The 26,168-nt window shown below is 32.7% G+C and overlaps 1 protein-coding gene across 1 annotated transcript; it reads right to left on the bottom strand.

Moving 5' to 3' along the window:
• Positions 1 to 9,738: 9,738 nt before the first annotated feature.
• LOC142327958 (coadhesin-like) lies at positions 9,739 to 25,842 on the bottom strand. Its single transcript, XM_075371381.1, has 7 exons — positions 25,701 to 25,842; positions 24,258 to 24,503; positions 22,216 to 22,382; positions 21,745 to 21,796; positions 14,871 to 15,050; positions 13,046 to 13,600; positions 9,739 to 10,334 (listed from the first exon to the last, which is right to left on the bottom strand). Exons 1-7 carry the CDS (start codon positions 25,786 to 25,788, stop codon positions 10,138 to 10,140), a joined length of 1,485 nt encoding a protein of 494 aa, XP_075227496.1. The 5' UTR covers positions 25,789 to 25,842; the 3' UTR covers positions 9,739 to 10,137.
• Between the last annotated feature and the right edge of the window lie 326 nt (positions 25,843 to 26,168).

Raw genomic sequence — 26,168 nt, 5'->3', positions numbered from 1 at the left:
ACTAATTTCTCTGATTTCATTTGGTGGAAGCAAATAATGGTAATAAATGAAATTCTTATAAATATAAACTTTATGAAAATTAAACTAAATTTAGATCTAGTTTTCACATAATGTGATTTTTTTAATAGATTACTTTATTTCATTATAACAGTCCCATCAGATATTTTACATTAGGAGAAACAGTGCCTTACCTTAGATTTATCTGCAAGATGGTAGGTTGCTTCAAGGCAAATTTATGAGGCCTCTTTGCATTGTGCATACTTCTCAGTGTTATAACTCCTATCGGTACAGGAGTCCAAACAGTATACAACAAATTTATTAATTTGTATTCACATTATCAGTCTTAAAAAACAAGTCTAAACTTTGAAGTCTGATTAAAATATCAAGCAAAATGTAGACTTAAAATTATTTAAATAACCAGATCAAACCTTCATGGCTCAGTACTGCGCAACCTGTGAGAAAATGCTTAAAAAGTGGAAGCTTTACATTTGTTTGTGGTCTTTAACTTACTACTAAATCCACTGGGAGAATCTCTTTTTAGGCAATAAATCAAAATAAGAGATGTTAGGTTCCACACAAATGATGTAAGTAAACAAGCATACGTAACAATAAGAAAAAGCTAGAATGATTTAATTTTGATAACTAAATTAGATGTCCTGAGTGTTTATTAAACTAATTACCTCAATAACCTTGGAACCAATTAAAAACACTTTACAATTTGACAATTTAGCAGTAAAAATTAATTTTCCATCTTCAAGTTTTAGTCTAAGTGAATCACACTTTGCTTTAGTTTCATCAGTACAATTTCGATAAAATCTGTGGATTAGGACTCCACCAAATGCAGCAGGATTAAATTTTAAGTAAACGTGAAATAATAATTTCTGTGGCTCTAGAGCATGATATTTAGCAACACTATCACCAGAAAATATTGCAACTTTACGGCTCATAACTGGAAAAAAAAATTCTTCCTTTTCAATAAAAACTGAATAATTTTAATTAAAAATCAAAACAAATTTAAACTTTATCAGAAATTTTTTGTAAGGCATATTCAGAAAGTAAGTACCAAAAGTCTATACAAAGTATTTAAATATATATTGTTTTAAGATTTACTTTTATTTCAAAATATTTTTCTGCACAGCTTCAATCATTTCATAGGTTATCAAAGTACAAGGATGTCAAAGTAAATTGTTATATTGTGTGGAAATCATTCACTTATTTTCAGAAAATGATGAGATGAGAGGTTTTTAGCGGTAGTGTTCAAGTAAGCATTTTTATGAAACAACACAACTTCATAATTAAATTGCTTGTGTTTTTTGTTACAAATCACATGACACAATTTGTTCAAGATCTCACAAACAAGCAATAATCCTTGAATAAAAAGTACACAACTCTGCAGGTTGACCATGTTTATTTGAAATTAAGCTTTCAGTATTGTAGCATACCTTTACTTCATGAACTGTTGTGATTTCAGTCAATGAATCTTTCATGAATCTTCACCAGTGACAATGGGGGCAAAGAATTCTTATATATCTTTTGATGACGTGTACACAGATGAACAGCATAAAATTTGAAAAGTAAAACTACTGTGAGCTCACATGATTTTATGCTCCTCCAGAAAACATTTTCAGCATGTTATGTGAGCACAAGAGCATAAATTTTATTTCAGAAGTTTCACGCAAATTTCATAGAAAATGTTTCTTGAAACTTTTGATAAATAAAAGCAAGCCATATCATCTGTTCTCAAGAAGTTTTGAGTGGGCTGTGTACATCAAAATGCCCAATAATCATATCACCATACACATTCTCATATGACTGTGCTTAATCCATTTTCACACCAATCTCTCGTTCATGATGTTCTGAATGTATACTAAATACATCTGGTGGTTAACTGCTTGGATTTAAAAATTGAACAACAGATCATATTTACAGCTGGGGCTCTGTGATCAACTTAACATTTTAAACACATAAAATGAAACATTATAGATATATTGTACATGTAATGGAATTGGCAATTTGTTAGAACATAAGAAAAGCCAAGCTTTTCTATTTATAAGAAAAGATAGATACAGAATTGTCCAGAAAAACTGGCAAATGTATTTACTTCTCAAATATGCCTCATATTTATGTCAAAATTTTTTTCAACTACATTACTTTCATTTTTTAATATATTTTTTCTATTAATGACTATAGTTCAGACACACGCAGTTAGAAAATTTATTCTAATGGTGCAATATGAATTATGTAACTTTAAATATAGTATAAGAATTTATAGAATAAAATATAATGATTTAATATAAATGGAACTGCAAAGTAAATAATTACCTACCATTATAAGGATCATCTTCTCTACAAGTACTGGAGTCAAGGACTTGTGGTCCTGGACTTAATGAAGGGAAATACCTGATACTCGCCTCCCCATGGTAGAGAGGGGCAATATTTTTTAGTTAAATGGCTAATGAGTGCAGGAGCCGAATGTCTCCTGAGATAAGGGAATCCCCTCCATCAAGTGCCAATGACCTCAAACGAGGATGAAAGAGCAGTTGAAGGTTACACTCTTGCCCTTGATGTGGGAAACCACCTCAAAAGTAGGAAAGTAAAATGAGATAAGGTTATTAATAGGAAAGGAAGCCAGACAGAGACTTCTACAGGATCAGTGCAAAGAAGGATGGCTAATTGCTAAAAAACTGAAAACAGCTTATACAATAGTAAAATACTTTTTTGGGGATAGGAAAATTGTATGCAATGGAATTTTGAAAGAAGACAACTCTATAGCTTATGAACAGGAAGAGATAGAAAGAGTACTTAAGAGAAATTACATTAAAGACCAGACATGAAAGTTGTGATAGAGGATGAAGAGAATGTGAACTTAGAGGAATTGGGTGATAGTATATTGTGAAGTGAATCTGACCCAAGTAGTTTGAATCCAAAAGGACAGGAAAGCATCTAATGATCTACCAGTAGAACTAATAAAATCGGCTGGAAACAGATGTAAGGATGCAATGTACACGGAGCTAATGTGCAAAATTTATTGTGAAACTGGTGTAGTGGCTGATTTCAAAATGTGTATTGTCATCCCAATACTAAAGACATTCTTGGCAAAGAAATGATAACGTACTGTACAATAAGTCATACCCCATGCAAGAGTTAGGTTTGCTAGGAGAAGATACCAGTGTCGCTCCCCAACAGGGATTATTGTTGACGTGTACACTGACGGTCTGCAAATCTACTGTGCACCCTTAATGAGTGCGTTCATGCCATCAAGAAAGCCAAACTCAAGTTTTGGCAAGACTCCATGCATAAGTTGCAGTGCAATCTCTGGCAGCTTGCGAAGTCATGTTACCAGCCAAAGCCATTGCATGTGCTGTGCAGTGTTCGATGTGAGTTTGGTGGTCATGACCACAATTTAACATCTGCGGTGACCTACCAGGCATTCCTGGATACTCTGTTTCCAGATTCTCCAGAGGGTGAAGTAGAAGTCAGCGTTAAGGTGGGTGAGACACCATTCCCTGGTGTATTGGCCGTGGAACCTGTAGATAAAGACCAAATGGTTTCTCAAATGGCACTGAAAAAGGCACCAGGGACTGACCACCTTGACCTGGATATTTTCTATCATCTGCTGCCTGTCATAAGAGAGCCACTTGGCAGGCTGTTCTTGGGGTGCCTAAGCTGGGGTTGCTTTCCGACCTGTTGGAAGGTGGCTTTGGTGAGGGTGCTCTTGAAATCTGGTAAGGATCTGAGTGAGGGCAGCAGTTATCAACCATTTTGCCGGTAATCGGCAAGTTGCTTGAAAGGCTGGTTGTGGAACAGCTCTGGGAAAACATCGATATGAACGCACCTCTAAATCAAGGCCAGTGTGTCTTCATGAAAGGGGTTGGCACAGTGGATCATATTATCATATTACCATGGATCATATTATCCAAATAACATGAAAATAAATACAGAGAAAACAAAGATAATGGTAGTGATAGTGGTTGTTTAGCAACCACATTAGGCAAGTAGCAGTGGATGCCGTCTCTGTGATGCACAAACTTAGAAGAATTGTTCGAAAGCATTACGGGCTGTCAGGCTGTCATTTGTACATGGTTACAGAGTTGTCTTCAAAGGTATGACAGCACGGCAGCAAGAATGGGATGCCATGACTAAGGGAAGGTTGTATAGATTTATACAGCATCTGGGTGGATGGTATGCCTCCTTCATTTTTAAGGGCAACAAGAGCCCGAGTGCTCTCCAACCATGTAAATTTAAATTAATATTTGTTTTAGTTCCGCCTGGTAGCTGATGAGCTGTGCGTCTGCGGGGAGGTCCAGTCGAACGAACAAATGATGTTCAGCTGCCCAGCTCTTGGGGGGCCAGAACCTAGGCCACCCTGGAACTTAGAGGTCAAGGGGAAAATTGGCGAGAGCCGTGTTGTCGGACTGTGTGAGTTTCTTGATGCGGTTGCTTTGTTCAACTGACATCAGTAGTTTGCCTAAGGGAAAAAACTTCTACCACGCTGCTGCAGGAAGCTAACTGAGAGATATGGCTGGCTACCAGCCAGATTAAGGCTCCAAGCGCTTTAATGGTGGACAGGTACTTGCTGGCATTCAGTGGCCTAGGTGTGGCAGGCAGTGAATTGCTGTCTTTGATGAGATAAATTTTTTTTTTTAGTCATATATGTTTTAATAGCTGATGGGGTGCGCCTACCCATTTTAGTGATATATGACAAATGGGCAGTGGGACACACAAGCAAGTGGTGTACGGTACCACACTTATTCTGCTCATGCTTTTAGGTTAGCTCTAGGAGCTAGTTAGGACACTGGTCACTAAACTGTTTCAGGGCTCAGTAGCTGTTTGTGGCACAGACATTTGGTCTTATGCTTTAGGGCGACTGAATGGGATGGTAGTGAGAGAAATGCCAAGCAAACCGCTAAACCCCATGCATAAAAAATCCTCACAACAGTAATCTCATGAAGGCTAATAGGGAAAGTGGAGAGTATACTTTCAGAAGATCAGATTGGCTTCAGGAAGGGTAGAGGTACAGGAGAAGCTATCCTTTCTTTAAGACAGACAATGGAAAAGCAAATAAGGAAGAATGACACATTTATTGACTTTGTAAAAGCATTTGATATTGTAGAACATGTAATTAGTGTTTGATAAGAGTACATTTTGTCTAACATGAGAATGATAAAGTTAATTATTGTTACTGTAGGCTAATCTGGAAAGTATACATGAATGAGGTAGCAGTTGTGATATATTGGAGACTACCAACAGGAAGCAAAGATAAAGAAGAGCATCAGGCAATGGTGTTCATTGTCAACTATGTTGTTTAATGCATATTCACTACTACAGATAGATGAGAAAAGTTAGCAGATAGAAGTGGAGTAAGGATACATTGAGAGAAAATATATGTTATGTTTTGCCGATGATGTAGCTGTACTCACTGGAAATGAAACGAAATTGAAAAGGATGGTGGAAAATTGACATCATATTATCCAAATAACATGAAAATAAATACAGAAAAAACAAAGATAATGGTAGTGAGCAGGCATGATATAGATATGAATGGACATAAAGTAGAGTGTGGGAGGGAATTCACCTATCTTGAAAGCAGAATTACGTCAGATGGATGAAGCTTGAAGGACATTAATAGCAGAATAAAACAGGTGAAATTAGCATTTAATAAGAAAATTAAGATATTCACTTCAAACAATAACAAAAAATTGAGAAAACAATTGAAGACATTTGTGTGGAGTGTTTTCCTACATGACAGTGAAGCATGGACCATAGGGGCAGAAGGGAAAAGGAGAATAGATGCATTTGAGCAGTGGTGCTACTGATGGATATTGAAGATTAAATGGAAGGAGAAAATAACCAATGAGATGTTATGAAAAATTGATGAGATACCATGTTTACAAAGCTTATTAAAGAAATGATGTTGAAATTGAAATTATAATTATATAACTTTTTTTTTCTTTGTTTGATGATATTACGATAAATATTTTAATCTCACCATGAAGGTTACATGGAAGGAGAAAATAATTAATGAACAAGTGTTATAAGGGCTGATGACGTGCCATGTTTACAAAGCTTATTAAAGAAACAGCGAGACACATGGGCAGGACACTTACTATAGCACAAGAATAGAGGTTGTAGTTGAAGGAAACAATGCAAGAGTAGGATATTTTGAACAAATAATACAGGATGGTTGGTGAAATATACGTGGAAACAAAGAGATTAGCACTCGATAGAACTACCTGAAGACTGCTGGAAACCAATCCTAGGATTGAAGAAGATAATCATATATATATGTATATAAGTTTTACACATCCTCCATAATGCTGCTCCATAGCAGCTGTGTTAAGACTGTTGCATAACAGATCAAGCTGTTATGAATGTGGGCTTCAGTAGCATGGCATCGCCATAAGGAAAGCACAATGTGTGTACTGGTATGCAGAAACAAAATCAGTGATGTTGTATAAAGAAATTATACTACAGTCTATCATAGAAATTCTCCAAGTGAAAAAAGTATAAGTAAGTGGTGAGAACATTTTGAAAGGACACTCATCAGGTAGGCCTAAAATAAGTGCTGAAAACACAAAGAATTCAACTGTCTTTATAACGAAGTACAAAATGTTCAGTTCATGAATTAGTCATCAACTAAACATTTCTGAAGGCATGGTCCATGATGTTAATTCATGAGTGATTGAATCTTTGTCTTATAAACTATAGCTACTGCATGAAATTAAACCTAAATAAAACCAAAAGAAGTTCAATTTGTAACAACCATGTTAGACTTCATTTTTGCAGTTGAAAATTACCTGCAGCACATTTTATTTTCTGATGAAGCATTATTTCATGTTCATGGAATCTTGAATTGCCATAACTGTTATGTATGAGACTCCGAAAATCTAAACAAATTAGTGGAATTAGTGTAACTGTCCGAAAGTAAATGTCTGGTGTGGTATCATGTATAATCAAATTTTTGGGCCATTTTTTTTTTTCATAAGCAGACTGCTATGAGCTTAATAAACTCAGACATGTTAAGGGAATTTTGTGTTTGTGTTTCCACAGATTGAAAATACAGAGGATCTTATTTTCTAATAGGATGGAGCCCCTCCTCATAATGCAGAAGTTGTATGGTCGGTATTCAATGATAGGTTCACAGAAGGCTACATAGGCAGAGAAGTTGCCATCGCTTGGCCCCTGCAAAGTCCTGATTTAATGTCAGGCCTTTACATCTTTTGATTTCTTCTTTTGGGGCTATGTAAAAGACAGTGTTTATAAAAAAAATATCCAGTCACTTGACCATCTATGCCAAGGTATAATAGCAGTTGTGGAAGCGATTCCTGTAGATATGTTCTCCAGGGTATGGAATGAGATGAATTATCAGTCTGATGTCTGCAGAGCTGTAAATGATGCTCATATTGAGTTACATTAAAAGGTAAAAACACTTTAGATTTTGTACTTTCAAGTAATAAAACACGTTCAATTATAATTCTAAGTAAATTTAATATAAAACTGAGGAGTTCTGTTCAGACAAAATATATATGTTCAAGTTAGAGTCTTGGCAAATAGATCAGCAAGAACTCTCTTTATCTGATCTGTTATTAATTTTAAATAAGGCAATGCATAATGTTGTGTTGTGGTGAATTTTATTATTTTTATCCTCTTATTTGTTCAAGCCAGCATATATATATATATATATATATATACACACATTGTATATCTAAAATAGATTCAACTTGATCCACCCAAGTACAGAATCAAATAAAATAAAATGACACACCTTATTTGTTTATATAATTTCTACAATATTTGCTTTCATGGCAACCCGCATCTTCAGTTGTAAATTTAAAAAAAAATATTTATTGTTAAATTACATATTAAATTCAAAATTAAAGTACAATAAATTAATTAAAATATAAAAATTAAAAAAATAACATGTAAAATTTTATTAAAGAAAGTATAAAAATGTAAAATTATTAAATTTAAAAATTACATATAAAACTATGATGTCAAGTACTATAAAATAAAATATAATATACTACATGTGTTTGGCCAGCCAATAGTATAGTAATGAACAATTAATTAAATGTTTATGTAATATCATTATCTGAAAGAGTGCTGCTATCTATTGCAGCTTTGTGTGTCATCCTCAAACAGTTTGTAAGCTGATCAAGCTAAATCCCCTCCTATATTGATATATATAATTTTCTCCAAAATATCTAGATTTTTATTATTTTTTGTATCTCCTTTCTTAATTTCCAATATTTCCAAATATAATATATACGAGGGCTATTCAAAAAGTAATGAAAATAGTGACCTTGAGGGAAAATGTGTTGCAAAGGGTGGTTGGTAATACTGCATACCATCATGCAGCCCATTCTTTCAGCCATCTATAATGATCAGTTTCAAGTTGATCGGTGCACTAAGTGGATGTATGTAATAATTTGCGTAATGTATGTTAGATATTTGCCTACCATTTCCAGCATGGATAAAAAGTTAGAACAACGTTGTACTTCAAAAATTTTTTGTGAATCTCGGGAAGAACCGAAAAGATGATATGAATTATTAATTAACGGTGTATGGTGAAGATGTTATGAACCAGGTGAGACCTTCTACAAGTGGTATAAAGCGTTCGAAGAGGGTATAGGGCATCGGCGATAAGCTGCGCACAGGGCGGCCTTTAACATCTCGCACCAAGGTTGTAAAGAATACAGCTGTTACTATCGTCTGCAGAGAATGACAAATTACCATTAGGGAGCTTGCCGCATCTCTAAACATTTCAATTGGCAGGGCATTTTCAATTTTGCATGATGATTTGGCCATGCGATGTATTTTGCAGATGGGTGCTGTGCCTCTTCACACCGGAGCAAATGCAACATCATGTCTCCAAGCGCCAAGACATGTTATCATGGTTTGGTGGAGAAGCAAATGAAGAAATGAATCAAATCATAACCATCGATGAATCCTGGATGTATCACTATCATCTGGAACTGAAACAACAACGTTCTCAATTGAAAACAGTACAGTCGCCACCTCTGAAAAGGCAAACATGAGTCGCAGCACCAATAAGGTTATGATGATAATCTTCTTCGATTCCAAGGGTTTTTTGTACAAACATGCTGTCCCTCAAGGTCAGACGGTCATGGCAGATTATTACACATCAGTTTTGATCACGATGTTGCATCATTTTAAAAAAAACACCTACACAAGAGCATTGATAAAATTTTACTGCATCATGACAATGTACGGCCCATGTCGCTCACACTGTAGTTGATTTTTTGAACGCTTATGATATCGCAACTGTACCCTACCCACCATACAGTCCAGATTTGGCCCCTTGTGACTTCTGGCTGTTCCCCAAAGTCAAGTTTCCACTCAGGGGATGGAAATTCAAGACCAATCATGAGGTCATCAAAGCTGTGGAGGCGTTTAGGAACGGAGGGGGTGGTGTAGCGACCTGACACGCTACGAGGCGGGATCTTCTCCCTTCGAGGGGGAATTGAGATGTGGAGGCGCGCTGCAAGGAGCTTGAGAAAGATGGTCAGGCATTTGTGTTTAAAAAGTGGCAAGAACAGTGGGAAAAGTGTATTAGAATCAAGGAGGATTACTTTGAAAAAAGAGCATGTAAATTTAGAAAATTGAATAAATTTTTTTTTCTGTAGAGCATTTTTATCATTAATTTTTTAACAGCCCCCATGTGTGTATATACATAGTCAAATTAATATAAATATATTAATTTGACTAAACCCTATCTTTAGAATAAAATATTAATTTATTATTAGTTTAATTCAAATAGAACAAACTGAAAATTAATTACAAACCTCAAACCTACATGAACTTTATGTTTAAGTTATCCAAAAGCCAGACTGACTTATAGTGTGTAACAATTTGATTCCTGAAATGCATCTGTAAAAAAAAAAAATATTTGGAACTGAATATTAATGACTTGTTGCCTTCAAATTACTTTCTTTTTGAATCTATATATTGACTATACATTGATGTACTTTCAGAAATGGAGACACAGGATAATTTCTGGCGTACTGGAACTATTTTACTTGAATACTCGTAAGTTTGTTTTTCATATTATAGTGTATAAAATCTGTCATAAAAACTTTTTCATATTAGTGCAACAGTTTTTGGAACAGTCAGAAATCAGTAAAATCTGTTCTGTAGATTACCTTCACAAGGAATTTGATAACAATGCCTAAACCAAGAAACAGGACCAGGACATGGGGCTCCACCTGCTTGAGCAGGTGGATTACTACAAGCTCTTGTTCGTATCTGTGTTCCTTGACCACAATCAGTGCTACACGGTGTCCATGCACTCCAATCTGACCAGCCACCATCAACTGTGAAAAAAATATTACTAATAATAAGAAAGTAAAAAACTAACATAAAATAATAAAATGAAGATAGTAAGGTAACAGACACAATATAAGGGCGACTGATGTAGTTTTGAATGGAACCATGATATCTCTATCCTGTTCTTTCTTCAGTCAAGGAAACAGCCTTTTCCTCTTCTGCTATAACAATGTGACAAAATGGAATGCATCAGTCTGATGGTAACCTTAATAAATTACTGTTGACTTTCACTGAAGATCCCCTCTATGAATCATGAGACCTTGCCGATGGTGAGGGGGCTGGAGTGCTCAGTGGTACACATTAGCTGGACCAAAGCTGCAAACATATTGGAGCGGTATCTGTTGAGAGCCAGACTAAGGAATGATTCCTAAAAGAGGGCAGTAGCTCTTCTAGTAGCTGTTAAGGAAGGCTTAAAGGAAGGCTGTTAAGGAAGGCTCTAGTAGCTGTTAGGTCATGAAGGCTTAAACGGCCATATCAACATCACTCAATCTTCTGAGTACTGCACAGCTGAAAGCAATGAAAAACTACAGCTATTATTTTCCAAGAAAATGTAGCTCTCTGCATTTTCATGTAACAAAGATGGAGGCACCTTCCTTGGTAAACTATTCTGGAGATAAACTGGTCCCCCGTTTGGATCTCCAGGTGGAAACTGGTAAAGAAGAGGTCACCAGAAAATTAAAAAATAACATTCTAAAAGATTGGTAGGTTAGAAAATTTAAAGAGGGAAATGAGTAGGTTAAATGCAGATGTAGTAGGAATTTGCAAGGTTCAGTGGGAAAGATGTATGGGCTGGGCAAAAGAAATAAAAAAGGGCACCAACTAATTGAGTTTTGCACAAAGTATAATTTAGTAATTGGCAACACCCAGTTTAAAAACCATAACAGAAGAATATATAGAAAAAGCCGGGCAATACTGCAAGGTAACAAATGTAGATTGGGGTTTAAAAGCCTGAAGAAAAGGTGTCAGATGGATTGGTAGAATTTAGAGAAGCTTGAGAAAGAGGAAGTAAAGAAGATTTTTGAGGAGGACATCACAAGAAGTCTAAGTGTAAAAAATATAAGGTAGAAAATATAAAGCCCAGTAATGTGATGTGACACTCATGTTAAACATCTAATATTTTAGACTTGCAGTATAAGTTAACCTAAAAATAATAATTTATACATTTATAAATAAATATTGAAAGAAAACAAGTGAATAAAATAAAATACAACAAATTTTTTTAGACTTCCTGAAATAACAACAGCACATTAAGAAAAAGTCATAGTAGGTTTTTCAAAGTGAGAATGCTCCCTCTTCATGATATCACTCTATCTGACTCTAGATGCAACAACTTATTGTAAACCGTCAATAAATCTTAAACATGCAGTACCATTTTTAGGTGTGGTTTGTGTATCATATCAGGTTACCACAACCATTTAGTTATGTAAATAAAGGCACATGAGTGTAATAAAAAAAGCTATTTTCATTACTTTTCAAAAATTTGCTGGACTGTATGATATCCTGACAAGTTCAACAGAAGAGACTGAATTTGTTTAAAGAAAATGTATTCAATCAATAATTTGAAACATCCTTTCATATGGAATTGACTTTTACAGGGCTGAGTTAATCTGTAATTAAATAAGTGATAAGAAACAAAACCTTAATGCAGTTGTAAACAGAGTTCAATTTAGCTCTTACAAATCAGATATTTCATTTCACCTATGGGCAACCGTTTGAAAAATATATATTTAAAAGTTTTTTTTGGAACTACAGATTTTTATTGAATGTTAGAGTATAAAGGAGAAGCAATACCTTATTTACAGATCACAGTTTCAAAGGACAGCATGGCAAGTACCATACTTTTACTTTTCTTATCAGTAAACAGGTATCCCCCAGATATTGAATGGCCACAGAAGTGAATGACCAATGAAACTTGTCAAGACATTATAATAACATAGTAAAAATATTACTACATAATTATTTAGAAGGAAAGGAGTTCCCTAGAGTACAATACATTTTGTCCTCCTAGAAGCTTGATAAAATATTACAACCAGAAACAAATTTATTAATAAAAATATTATAAGGTTATATCAGTAACAAACCTAGAACAGGTTTGTATCATACAAGGGATTAGAAGGCCAGTACTCACAGGCATTTCAACCAGTAGCTTTTTATGTAATTCATAGACTATCACAGTATAGATCTCAAAATCCTCTGCATTGACAAACCAACACCTAGAACAAGAAATACAGAAAAGGGGATCAAGGATAACACATAACAGTACGGTGGTGAGAAAAGACCATCTACCATAAAAGATCACAGGAAAAGATAAACAACTCGTCCATACGGAAGTTCAATTTACCCATCAGGGTCAGCTATTCATTCTACCCACAGACGCTTAAGAAAGCGAGGAATTTTTACTCATATGAGAGTGTAATGCAACTGAGAAATGGTTGACAATGATTGGCTTAATATATACTATAATAAACATTACTTTTCCTTCATAAATTAGATTAAACAGGTGCTGGATTCCAAAATGAAAAATTTAATCCATCTCCGGAATTGCACTACATGTGAAAGTATCCAAACTCGCAAACCATTCAGCCAGCCCCTACAGAAAATGCCAATAGACTGTAAATCAGCATCTAATAAAATTAAAATTATTTACTACACAAGATATATTATACTTACTACTAGGTATTATTATTATTATACATACCTGGACAATCCTCTATGTAGCAAGGTTTAATTATTTCATATGGTCCATCACACTCTCTTTTATCATGAACTATATTGCTCTCATTTTTTCCTTGTGCATTACCTGAAATAGATGCATGGAAATATGGTGTTATATTTACAGTTTTTTTTTTGGTTGTTGTGAAAGAAGATGTTGTCCCTCCTGCAGTTGAGGTTACAACTGCAAAAGATGTGGCTGTTAACTTATGGAAAATTGATGGTGGTAATGATGATGATGACAGTTTAGTTGCTTTTCTATCAGGAGTGAATGATTTCACTGGCGACAGCGTGGACATTTGAGGTGATATTTTTGTGTCCAATGGCAAAACAAGTCTAGCAGATTTAGGTACTTCTGTAGCCATTAAAGTAGAAGTATTATGTAATTTCATAAATATATTATTCTTCTGAAGATAATTAAAAAAATGAGTTTTAAAATTTCTACGAGATCTCTTAGTAACACAGTTTCTAAATTTTCTAATAATTCCATAACCACATGTTGCACTACATGGTCCCCAGTCACTCCATTTTGACCAACTACCTACAAAATAAAAAATCAGATAACACTAATAAAATAAATATTATTTAAATAAATAAATATAAAATTTAATGCTTTTTAAAAATTAAATGAAAAAAAAATCACATGTAATGTGAATAATTTTACAATAATGTGAATAATTACATAATAATGTGAGTCATTTTGAATAATTTCAACAACACAGATCCAACATGGCAGATTTCTTTCAAGATTTTATGTTTATGTTAAATAAAGAATAGTACATTTTTTAATGGTTGAAACATGTGGAGTTAAAAGAAAAGAAACATTAGTTATCAATAAACAGATATATTTTCCTCATATCCATAATCTGAACTGAACAACTGCTACAGTAGGAGACAGTCTCTTTTCTCTCTCCAAATTAATTTGTGTCTTTATTCAGTGATTTTTTTTTACGGTATCACTTCTTTCTTTTATTTCTACTATTTTATGTTATTTATATTATTATTTAATATAAATATAAAATAAATAAATTTAGTTTGATTTAAAGCTTAAAATATCACTTACGTGCATTAAGGAATTCCTTATAACATATAAGTACTAAAAATTTGTATAATGTACATAAATTTAGTTTGTTTTTCTGATAAAATCCTGACTCTGATACTTTCACATGTTTATTATTTTTAATTAAAATTAATTCTTATCTGGATGCTAAATGATTTAAATTGAAACAACCTTTTTTTCTGCTATTACTGGCTTCTTAAAATAATGATTGGTATTATTAAACTACTGATGACTGCTCTTTAAAGGTATGTCTGTCATTACAAAAAAAAAAAAAAACATATTTATCTGAAAATGTAACCTAAGTTACATTATGCATATCGGCTGCCAATGCACTCAAGACAGATGTTTTACAGGGATAGAAAAATACTCCATTTAAATGGGAATGCGAGCATTTGTAAAAAAAAGAAAAGAAAATTTTTTCAGGTTGGTCTGGGAATTTTTCAGTATCACTTTATGTAAGAACAAAATTAAAGTTAAATTCAAAGGCAGCACCACATATTTACTTTAAAAAAAATTACCATCTTTAAAAGTCAAGTGTAGTACCTTCATTAACCAGTTTCTAAATTCATCCATGATTATTACATTTATAATACTTCAGGTAATCGCAAACAAACATTATCATTTAAAACAAATCTTTTAAAAAATTAAAATTTAAAAATTTCACCTGCAAAATATTAACAAACAGGTTTAATCAGTGTTTTCCACAATTATAAAAATGATAAAGCATTAGGTAAATCTGAGTCTTATTCACCTTGATGAAAAGAACAATCTTTTCCTAAGCAAGTCACAAATGTGCAATTATCACCAAGGCAATGGAGTTGAGGACGAGATGGAAATGGTCTGTTGCAATATCGACAACGAAATCTTATACCTTTACCACACCAAGCACTGCATCTTGACCATGGTGCCCATTCTCCCCAATCCCCATGAACTGTCAACAAGAAATAAGGCTTCAAAATTAGTTCATATAATAGAATATTACAAACATAAAATTGAAAAAATTATTACAAAAATGAATTATTATTACGAGGAAAAAATGTTTAATCATTTTTAAACCTGTTACAAGTAAAATGATATTTTAATGGAATCAATATTAATCTTTGGAAGTTTAGACATATTGGATATTATTTGGACATTATTGGATTTATGTGCCAATTAACTTGAATGAAATTGGGCTTTTAGGGTTCTGTACATATAACAATGTAATTATGTTCTCTGTTTCAGTCCATCTGTCTATCACAATAGAACAGTGCCTGTACTAAAGAAGACAACATTGCAAAATATACATCCAATACGTAAAATGGTCACCCTTCACAATGTAAATATAAGTTTGGACTTTTTTTTAAATAAGTTAAAACTATTTTCCAAACTGATGTATGCCAAGATAGTTTGACTAACTGAAGGGGCCCTGTGGAAGATAGAAATACATTAAGAATGCATGCATGTTAATAAAGATGGGTATTTGAACTGTCTGCGATTAATGTACAAGTAGCGTGTATGATGTTTAAATGGTTGTAAGTGGGTTCTTAATCCATTTTATGTTAACAATTAATTTTCTGAATTTGTGACTTATTTGGAGTCTATGTTGGGGTAAGTAATGGGATTTTATTTGATTATTGTATTATTTCAGAGGCTACCAGATATCTTGTATTACTTTGTTAAACCAGAGCCCATATTATGGGAGTATCCATGAATCATCAAGGCTGAGTGCATTATCAATTTCAACCCAACAACAGAATAGCGGCAGGAAGACAGTATCAAGGAGCTAATAGCATTAAAATACAACTATTTCAGGCTGATATCGAACTGTTGACCTTCTATACAGGAAGACACTCTATTAATAGGATTGAGTTATGTATGTTCATATTTTACAATTTGATTGTTCAGTAGCTCAAAGAATTAGGGATTGGTAACTTTTCAATAAGCACTGTGTTCTTATCTTTGTTGTGTGTTACTGATTTTATTTTTACTACCTTGCCTTTCTGGATTAAGTAGTACCATTTAAATCAGCTTCTTGATCAGCAGATCTAAAAGCTTTGAGAATAATAAAAGTACTAAGAAGGCCAATTCAAATCACTGGAACAGCTCATTTGGAACAGAAAGACATCATAAAGATAAATAAGTCAGTTTTGGGATGAAGAAATTGAAAAATTAACTGTCATTAATTAACATTTACATGAAATAATAACAATTTAAGTCATTACAGAATCAGTAATGAATTAAAAACCTTCCATTAAATTATTTCTAACCTACTCAAACTAACCATAGAATACCTTGTGTTTCCCTTACAACTTGTACTGTCTTACAAAAAGTTGTGATTTCCAGAACATATACATATTTTTTCTTTAAGGTCATACATTTTTTCAAACGTGTTCATTTCATTTATTTTTACACTCAGTATGATTATGATTATTATTTGATTAAAGAATTATTGATCTATTTTGTTTAAAATATATTCTTATTTTCATGAAATTCTTAAAGAAAAAAATTTGATGTGGACAACACACGACTTACTTGTACAACTTATTATTATTATTATTATGCTTTTACGGCCAACATGGGACCACTTAAGTCAATTTTAGTTGGATCTTTTCTGAGAAAAGCGTGTTATTTTACTCTTTCGAGCTGCCCAGTATTTCTTCATCCGTTCAGATCTTGCTTTCTTTTCTTCATCCGTAAACACCCTCTTCGTTGTATTTTGTCGTTTGTCTGTCTTTTGTTTAAATCTAATGCTTTTATCTTTTAGCTTTGTAATTTTTCCAGTTTTATTCTGTAGGTCAGTCAGGGAAATTCCCAATTCTTTCATATCTTCTCTAATTTCTTTGATCCATCCTACTTCTAGCTTTTGGAACCAGAGCTTTTCAATGATATTTCTTGACAGTCTTGTTTCCCGTGTCCTTATGAGATGACCGAAGAAAGAGATTCTTTTTTTCCGCATAGTATCAGTAACAGGCTCTATTTCTCGATACACCACCTCATTTGGCACAATCCACCATTGGCCTTCTTTTTGGTGTTTTTTATTGATACACGTTCTGACAATTCTCCTCTCTATTTTCAGAATTTTTTCAATTCGGTTTTTCTGAGTGATTTTGAAAAGGGTCTCGCTTCCGTAGGTGACTTCTGACTGTACTACAGTTTTATAATGTTTAAGTTTTGTTTTAGCAGAAAGGCATTTTTTGTTATATGTTGACCAAGTTAATTTTTGGGATTTAATCATTTTATTTGTCCTGTTTTGCCATGTCACTTTTTCATTTAAATTATAAGTTATTATTTCCCCTAGATATTTAAATTGTTTTACTATTTTAATTTTCTGATTGTTTACCGTAATGTGCTCTATTACCAGAGGATCTATGGCCATTAGTTCAGTTTTTTCGAAAGAGATATGAAGCCCTATCTTTTGTGCTAGGTTTTGAAGGCTCATGATTTGTGTTTTGGCTTCTTGAATATTATTTGCTAAAAGAGCGAGGTCATCTGCAAATCCTAGGCAATTTAGTGTGATGGAGTTTTTCTTAGTACCCATTTTTATATTTTTGGGATTTATTTCATACCATTTTCTCATGACAAATTCGAGGGCGCAGTTAAAAAGGAGTGGTGAGAGGCCGTCTCCTTGCCTCAATCCAGTTTTTATGTAGAAGGGTTGAGAGAGTTCACCTCTGAATTTCACTCTGGACTGGGTATTGGTTAAAGTTAATTTTATCATGTTTACGAGTTTAGGGTGAAGGCCCAGGTTTCTCAGAATATTCAGCATGGATGGTCGGTGTATACAATCATAGGCCTTTTTAAAGTCGACGAAGGTGATTATTAGTTGTTTTTTCCGTCTTTTATATAAGTCCATCATAAGTTTTAGGGATATTATTTGCTCCGGGCAACCTCTCCATGGCCTAAATCCCCCTTGGTATTCCCCAAGTTCCAGTTCAAGTTGGTCTTTGCATCGGTTGTATATGATTCTCGACAGGATTTTGTATGTGTAATCCAAGAGAGATATGCCTCTGTAGTTTTCCGGATTAGTTTTATCCCCTTTTTTATGTAATGGATGGATGAGGGCTGTGGTCCAGTGTTCTGGAAGTTTTTCTTCGTTCCATATTTTCACGAGGCATAGATGTAGGGAAGTTTTGACTGAATAAACTGATGAGTGTTTCCAGAGTTCTGCGAAAAGCTGGTCTTCGCTTGCTTTGTAGTTTTTTATTTCATTTAAGGCTGCGAGAACTTCTTGAATTGTTGGCGGGTTGATATTTACTGGTGAAGTTTTAACTGGAGTTTCAGTGTCAATCTCAAAAAGCTCTGGGGGGTCGTCACAGTTGAGGAGTCTATTGAAGGTTTCTGCCAAAATTTCAGCATTTTCTTTATTGGTGTGGGCCATATTTCCTTTTTTTCCTCTCAGCATAAGGGTGGGTGGTTCATATCTTTGAAGAGCCTGACCAAAAATGTTATAATAGTCTCGGAAATTAGTTTTCTTGGAACTTTCTTCTATTTGCTGAATCAAGTTTTTTTGGGCTTGTCGTTTGGTTCCTCTTATAATTTTCTGAGTTATTTTCCTTTGTTTGGTGAATTCATGGTTAGATTCTTCAGTTTTCTGGGTTTGGTGGTTGATCCAAGCCCGGTGTCGGTCTTTGACTGCTTTGTCACATTCTTCATTCCACCATTGGTGTTTTTTTCTTGGGTTTATAGGGGCTAGTTCTTCAGCTATTTCTTTCAGTTGGGATGTCAGTTCTTTTAAATTATTAGTTAATTTGATTTTTTTTGTTGTTTCTTCAAAGATGGCATTGTTTATTAATTTATGTGGATCATAAGCTCTTTTGTTTTTAGGTTGGGATTTTTTCTTTTTATGCGGGGTGAATTTTATTTTAACTTTAATTAAGTAATGGTCCGATCCAGTATCTGTTCCTCTCAAGACTTTTACATTATAAATCTCCTTGTGATAATTCCGGTCCATGCAAACATGATCCAGTTGCCATTCTCCTTTTTTCCAATCTGGGTGTTTCCAAGTCTTCAAATTGTTTGGTTTTCTCATAAAATAGGTGGATTTTGAGATCATATTATGGTTTCTGCAAAATTCGACAAGTCTTTGGCCGTTCTTGTTAGTTTTCTTTTGGGCAGGCCATTTTCCGATAATATCACGATATCTTCGTTCTTTACCAAGTTGGGCATTAAAGTCCCCTATTAAAATCTTCGTGTGGGTCTTATTTATGTTGTTTGCAGTTTGGTCAAGAAGTTCCCAGAATTTGTCCATCTCTTCTCTATCTTTTTTAAGATTGTTTTTGTCATTGGTGGGAGCATGGACATTTATTATGGTGTAGAATTTATTGGCTGATTTTAGGGTTAAGGTTGAAATCCTGGGGGAGTAAGACTTAAATTCTACGACTGAGTCAATTATTTTAAGATTGATTGTAAATCCTGTTCCGAACTGTAGGCAATTCTTCATCACACGTTTCCCGGGGATTCCTTTGTAAATTCTGTAACCCTGAGATTCAAACGGCTCTCGATCGGTGTTTCTCATTTCTTGAAGTCCTGCGATTAGGATATTTTGTTTGTCCATTATGTCTGTTAGAGTTTTTAGTTTGCCGGGTTGAGTTAGAGAATTAATGTTGTGAGTGGCAATGTAGATTATTTGCTTGTGTCTTATCCTCAATTTTGAAGTTGTGTTGTTTTTGGGTGTTTCCAAACGCTCCGATTCATTGTTATCTTTTAAGCAGCTGCCCACCGGATCCGAGTGCAGCCTTCTCTGGTATTTACCAGACGGTGGATTTTTTCTTAAAAGACCTTCCATATTTGACTTTCAAAGGCAAGTCAGCCTTGGGTGGGAATAAATTCCCGAGTTACAACTCTGGATGGGATCCAGAGAGGTGATTCCGATTTAGTTCACCAGTAGAAATCTCCACGTTTCTAACTGGTTATCCAGACGAACCAACATGGAGGCGCAAACCGATTTTTTTTAATTGAGATTTTAAGTATGGAGAAAGTTTAAATCGGTTCCGGAATCATTTCGTCCACTTGTACAACTATTAAAATACATTTTTATTTACACATTTTTTTTAAAATGAAAAGTACATAAAATTTTATTTCATAACTAATGATATTTTTTCATATTTTTTTCTTTCTGTTATTGAATTATTATTAATTGTACATTTTTTTTTACAATGAGAAGTTAATAATTATTAATAAATCAATATATTTAAATTAAAAAAAAGGAGACGAAATCTGATTCGAACCGATGTGCATTCCCCTAAGATCCAAATATTTCATTAATTAAAATTTTATTTGGCTATACCTCTGGAATCAATGAAACTAAGTACCGCTTTGATATATCGTTGAAAAGCTCTCAATGAGGGCTTATTAATGCAGTTAAGAAAAAGTTCAAAATCCAATGTTTTGGGGATTTTGGGCTTTTTTGGACACTCTGGTTCAGTCGGTTGCAATCAAAAGGGGAGGTGCACAATTAGATGTTACAGCAATCTTAAATTCAAAATTTCAACATCCTACGGCTAATCGTTTTTGAGTTATGTGAGATAAACACACACGTACAGATGTCACACCGAAACTAGTCAAAATGGATTCAGGGTTGGTCAAAATGGATATTTCCATTGAAATCTGGAAACTGAAATTTTTTGCGATCACAATACTTCCTTTACTTAATACAAGTAAGTAAAAAATCAACAAGTTTCTGACAGTTAAAAACTATCATAAATCAATTTCTATAGTTTTACAATAAACCCATAAAGTAAAAAATTAACACAAAATAATAGAATTTTTTTGTGATTTTACAATAAAAATAATTTGGTATTCAATACCAAAATTACTAATATAGAACATTCTTACATAATTATACTTTTTATTTTTTATCTTCAGTAGTCTATTAGTATTCTGAAATGCTAGATACACACCATATAAACAAAAATTAAACTATGTACTATTTATCAAATTCATTCAAATTTGTGCAACCACTCAAAATTATATTTCAATCAAATCAAACGATTCACTTAAATGTTTTCTTTATAAATGATATAATTATTTTTTTAATAGACCATATGTAAATGTTAACTAACCTATCAGATAAGTACATTCACATATGAATTGATAAATTGATTTCTTCATTCTAGTTAAACCGTTTCAGCAAAAATGTACACACTATTATCAGATTTTTATAAATGTACTATATATTTTACCATATATTTTGTACTATATATGATTAACCAAGCTCATCTAAACTCACTCTACAAGCATTGCAATTCTTCCTGTCCCACACAATTAAAGACTAATAATGTCTAATGTAGTGTAAATGTTTGTAAAATAAGCACAATACTATTCAGAAAGTCCAACATTACAGTGTCAATTGCACTAAGTTGCATAGTTCCATTGATACATATTAACAAGGTTTCTTTACAAATAAGGTTAATAAATTTAAAATATACTGTAAAATTTGAAAATATTATCCTTTTTTAATAAAGTAAACTGAAAGGATAACACTTAAAAAACTCTTCAGATCCAGTATAGTATTACTATTTTACTAAAAAAATATCAAATAAATAATAATCAAAGCATTAATAATTTTAAAATTGATAGTAAATAATTATGTTACACAAAATAGAAATAAATGTTACACTAAATAGAACTTTATATATTTATACCTGGACAACCAATATTATGTTTAATACATTGAAGGGCATTCCAATATTGATCCTAGAACAAAGTAAAATACAAAATTCACAAGAAGTAGATAACACTGAAAAAATAAAAACTCCTAATATATTAACAGATAATAATGAAATTCAAATGAGATCTCAATTTAGTGATTTTTTTTTTAATTCAATTGTTATTGAATTAAAAAATAATATCTCCTTTCTCTATGTAAAATAAAAAATTCAAGATTAGATTAGACTACTGGTGGAGCAGGATACCTATCTTTACCAAACACATTGGCACCTTTATGCAATGTGCATGTAAACAAAGTCTCTGGACAAGTCCATTGGCAAAGTTCCATCACACCAAACTTCACACTCTTCAGCTCTCATCATCAGGATGGTCCCTGACGTAAAGTCTCATATAAAGAATAACATAAAATTAACTTACAACTTAATAATAAACAGATATCAACTTACAGACAAACCACCTAAAATATTATGCACAGTATCAAATCTACAATCTGTAATAAGGCATCTTGTCATAAGTGAAGAATGTTCTGCATGTATGTTTTTTAAAAATGCATACACAGAAGACTTCACTGGATCATTTTCAACAAGTCTTTCATACTTCTCCGGTTGACAACCTAAATAAGATAAAGATGGATTAAAAATTTTGATTAAAAAAATAAACACAACTTTTATAATGTGCATGTGAGTTTGGAAAAATTTAACATAAAGTAAGATTATAATTATTATTTAATCTTTGATTCATAAATATAAAAAAGGTAATATCCATTTTTATGGTAATTAGGAGGCTCAGCTTCAACTTATTGACATTTCAACAATAAATTACTTTGCATACAAACTCCTTTGATAAGAAACAGTCCTCACCAATCATACAGACATAGCTAGCTGCCACTCCACTATATCACAGTAAGAGAGTTACACATTTCCAGCTACTAAAAAGTAACCATGGCACCGAGATATGAAGACTATGAATGATACACCTCCAATTCCTACTTATCCAAGAAAGAAGTGATGTAAGATATAAAAAGGAAGAAGTTAGGAAAGTGTAGAGGGAGGGGAAGGAAGTTCCACAGAGGTACTGCTTTTGATTGATGAAGTTTACAGTCTTGCTCAGGACCTAAAAAGTGTTAATTTGCAGTTTAACATTTTATAATAATGCAATTACAAGTAATTTATATGACAATAATTTACATTCAGTAAATACCATGTGATTAAAAGTAATTAATTTAAAAAAATATTCAATCTTTTAGTATAATTACATTTGGAAGAAATCTTCTTGAATTAAATAAACAAGCAATAAAATATTTGTTTGAAGAAATATACAAAATTATAAATTATTTATCATATAAATGTAGTATGTAACAATTTTTCATTTAATTCAGAATAGTTTTTCTGTTACATTGATCTACAAAAAAAAATTTTTTTCTGTTACATAGATTCAATCAGGTATGTCTTACAGTATTTTTTGCACAGATTTCAAATCTGCATAACAAAACTGAATGGAGGGCAGGGTTTTTTAGTAACACGGATTTAACGAAAACTTGATTTTTAAGGAAAAATATAGCCTGTAGTATGATATTATCTTATCTAATATCTGCTTTTTTCTTCAGCCTCTTAAAATTTCTCTTTTCAGTTTCCTGGCTGAAAAGCAAGTAATCGGCAAGCATATTCAGACTCTATTTTCCTTTATAACATGTTCCATTACTAATATATTCTGGTGAAAGCTTTCACCATCTTTGTCACTTACATCACTAAGGTTGGGTGGAAAAAAATCATAATGTGAATGCATGTATGTATTTTTAGAGAGATATTGTATCCTGATTTTTTTAGTTTTCAAGAAGTTCACTCTTCAGTTGTAGGTAGTTCTCAGTCTTCTTTTTTACAGGAATGTTTTAAGAAATCCTTGATTTTTGCCTCACTGATACTGGGAAACCTGCTCTTAAGGTATAAAAAAACCTTGATCATTACGATCCATTGATTTGATAAAACTTTTCAGTAAATCAAGTTTTATGTATAATGGTGAGATACACATTCTTTGGATTCACAAGAATTTGACAAATCATTTTTCTGCCCAGTTATGAATGCTTCTCTTTGATCAGTCTTTTTTAATGCAGTGGTTTTTCTGCAAGTAACATTAGGCACTAACTTGCATTAGGCACAACGATACTTAGTATTATTGAGCTGTAGACCTAATATGGCTATATCAGTTTTTACTGTTATCATAAAGTGGGTAAGTAAAAATATTAATAAAATTAGTTATTTAAAAAAAAGATTGGTTTAACTAAACTATTCACTTTCTAAGTAGATGGAAATGTTCTTTCAAAAGATCTTTTCAGAGTTATCTACAACTCTTTTATGGTGTTGTATTAGTGAATAAATAATATTTATATGTAATTAAATCTAACATCATTGTAGCTTTATTATTGATTGACAAAACATGCAAGAAATATTATTTAAAACACACTGAACTGTTAGAGATAATTTAAACTTACCATGTAAATTACATCCTCTAAATTCCTTACTTTTTCCAACACAAGTGGGTTCATAATTGGAAGTTATTTTTTTTAGACATATACGTCGCCGTATCTGATATCCTAAATGGCCACATTCTCCTGCACAGCAACTCCAAGGACTCCACAATGACCAGCTATTAACTGATGGGTTATCAGTATTTTTTAATAAAACTCCACCAATGGTCAGATTTTTACTTCTTTCCTTACTAAAGCTTACGAACTCCACTGAAAAAATGTTGTGTAATGAATTATTTAATAAAATTAATTATCTTCTTTCTAAAAAAAAAAAGGTAATATTTGGAAAATCACTTTGCATTGTTAAGAAACAATCAGTAATACTACGTTTTTGTTTTTCACAAAACTTAAATTTATTTATTTCTTAATAAAATACTGAAATAGTTATGACTCATTTTCTTTTTATTTATAATTAATTCACTCATAAGCTTGAAGCTTGTGTATGAGAATAAGGAATGAAAATTTTATAGCATATGAAAAATGGCATGCTTGATCAAGATTTGTAGCCAGGACCTTCCACATGAAAGGCTGAGATGTTACCACACTGCCGGAGAGGTCAACATTTAAAATGAAGTTTCGATTCATCTGATGAATCTATTAATTTTCAGAAGGTTATTGTGATGTCTTTCAGTATAAGATTTCTGCTTGGTCAAAAATAGAGAAGTGTGGGCTAGATGTAAAAGACTGTATTATGGGGTAAGTCTTCTTTGAAAAAATTGTTAATATTGTGATTACTTTTCTGCAGTTTTGTAATTTTTTTTCATCAATCAACTCATGCAGAAGCAGAGATCAGATATGATTGATTTCAACAAAACAGTGCCTAACTACCTCAACTCACAGAAAAAAAATTGTTTACAAGGTCTTTAAAAATGAATTCTCTAATGTGGCTCTTAAAAGCCACTTCAACTGTACATGTGAGCTTACCAGATTAGCTTCCATCAGCAAATCAAACAGTATTGCTTATCCCAAGCAGACTAAAAGAACCCTAAATTACACCTTACAAAAACTGTTATCAAGTAAACTAATTGTGTCCATGATAGTACATCTGTACAAGCAAATTCCTTCCACAATCTTTCAATTTCAAATCTGTTAAACTATCAGTCTATAAATTATCTCTATTAGTCTATAAATTCAAGTGCACAGTGATTTGAATTCCAAATCATTGTAAATTAAAATAAAAAAACTGTGCACAATTATAAGCAGAAAGCATTTAAAAAAGGCTCATTGTATCTCATACATATATGATAAAAATGATACAAAACCGGTTTAAAGGACCATAAAAGATAATTAAATATTTTCTTTTAACACCCAGAAAAAACTTAGAACAGTATGTTTTTCGTTCAATTAATTTTATTTCCAGCCGCAAATGAAAACTTGCAAAACAGTCGTCCTTAATATACAACTTACATGGAAAAAGAAAGTTCAATCCTTCAACTAAATAAAGTATTGAATAAATATAAATGGAACAAATAAGTTTATAAAATATTAAAACCATAAATAAATATTCTTAGCACTAAACTCGTAAATCACTAGCATTTTTCCTTCTAACGTGTTTAAGTTCTGTCAGCGAAGCGGCTGTTGCAATGCCATCGAATGATTCCGAGTTTTCAATTCGCTTAATGTATATATCGTGGATGTTTATTTCTATCATATTTTGCTCATAATTGCTTCATAAATTTTAGATAAGAAAAATTAAACTGCCTAAATATTTTTAAACAATTTTTTGATGCATTTTAGGCAGGTTACTCATCAGTTTAAATGGTAAAAGATTTATATAATGGGATTATAATGTCAGATAAGGCTTTGTTTTTAATGATTAGCAATACAATAATAATTAAACTCTTTCTACATTCATAAAAGGAATATTTATTGCAT

The sequence above is a fragment of the Lycorma delicatula genome, chromosome 7, assembly GCF_047948215.1.
Source record: "Lycorma delicatula isolate Av1 chromosome 7, ASM4794821v1, whole genome shotgun sequence".
In the NCBI taxonomy this organism is placed as follows: domain Eukaryota; kingdom Metazoa; phylum Arthropoda; class Insecta; order Hemiptera; family Fulgoridae; genus Lycorma; species Lycorma delicatula.
Note: the sequence above shows the minus strand (reverse complement) of the source record. Positions and strands in the feature narration are given on the sequence as shown.

Coding starts and splice junctions, on each gene's coding strand:
- LOC142327958 (XM_075371381.1), bottom strand. CDS start 25,788: ATGGTTTTAATATTTTATAAACTTATTTGTTCCATTTATATTTATTCA. Junction 24,504..25,700: donor ATTGAACTTTCTTTTTCCAT/GTAAGTTGTATA, acceptor ACATTTTTTCAG/TGGAGTTCGTAAGCTTTAGT. Junction 22,383..24,257: donor TAGAGGATGTAATTTACATG/GTAAGTTTAAAT, acceptor TATCTTATTTAG/GTTGTCAACCGGAGAAGTAT.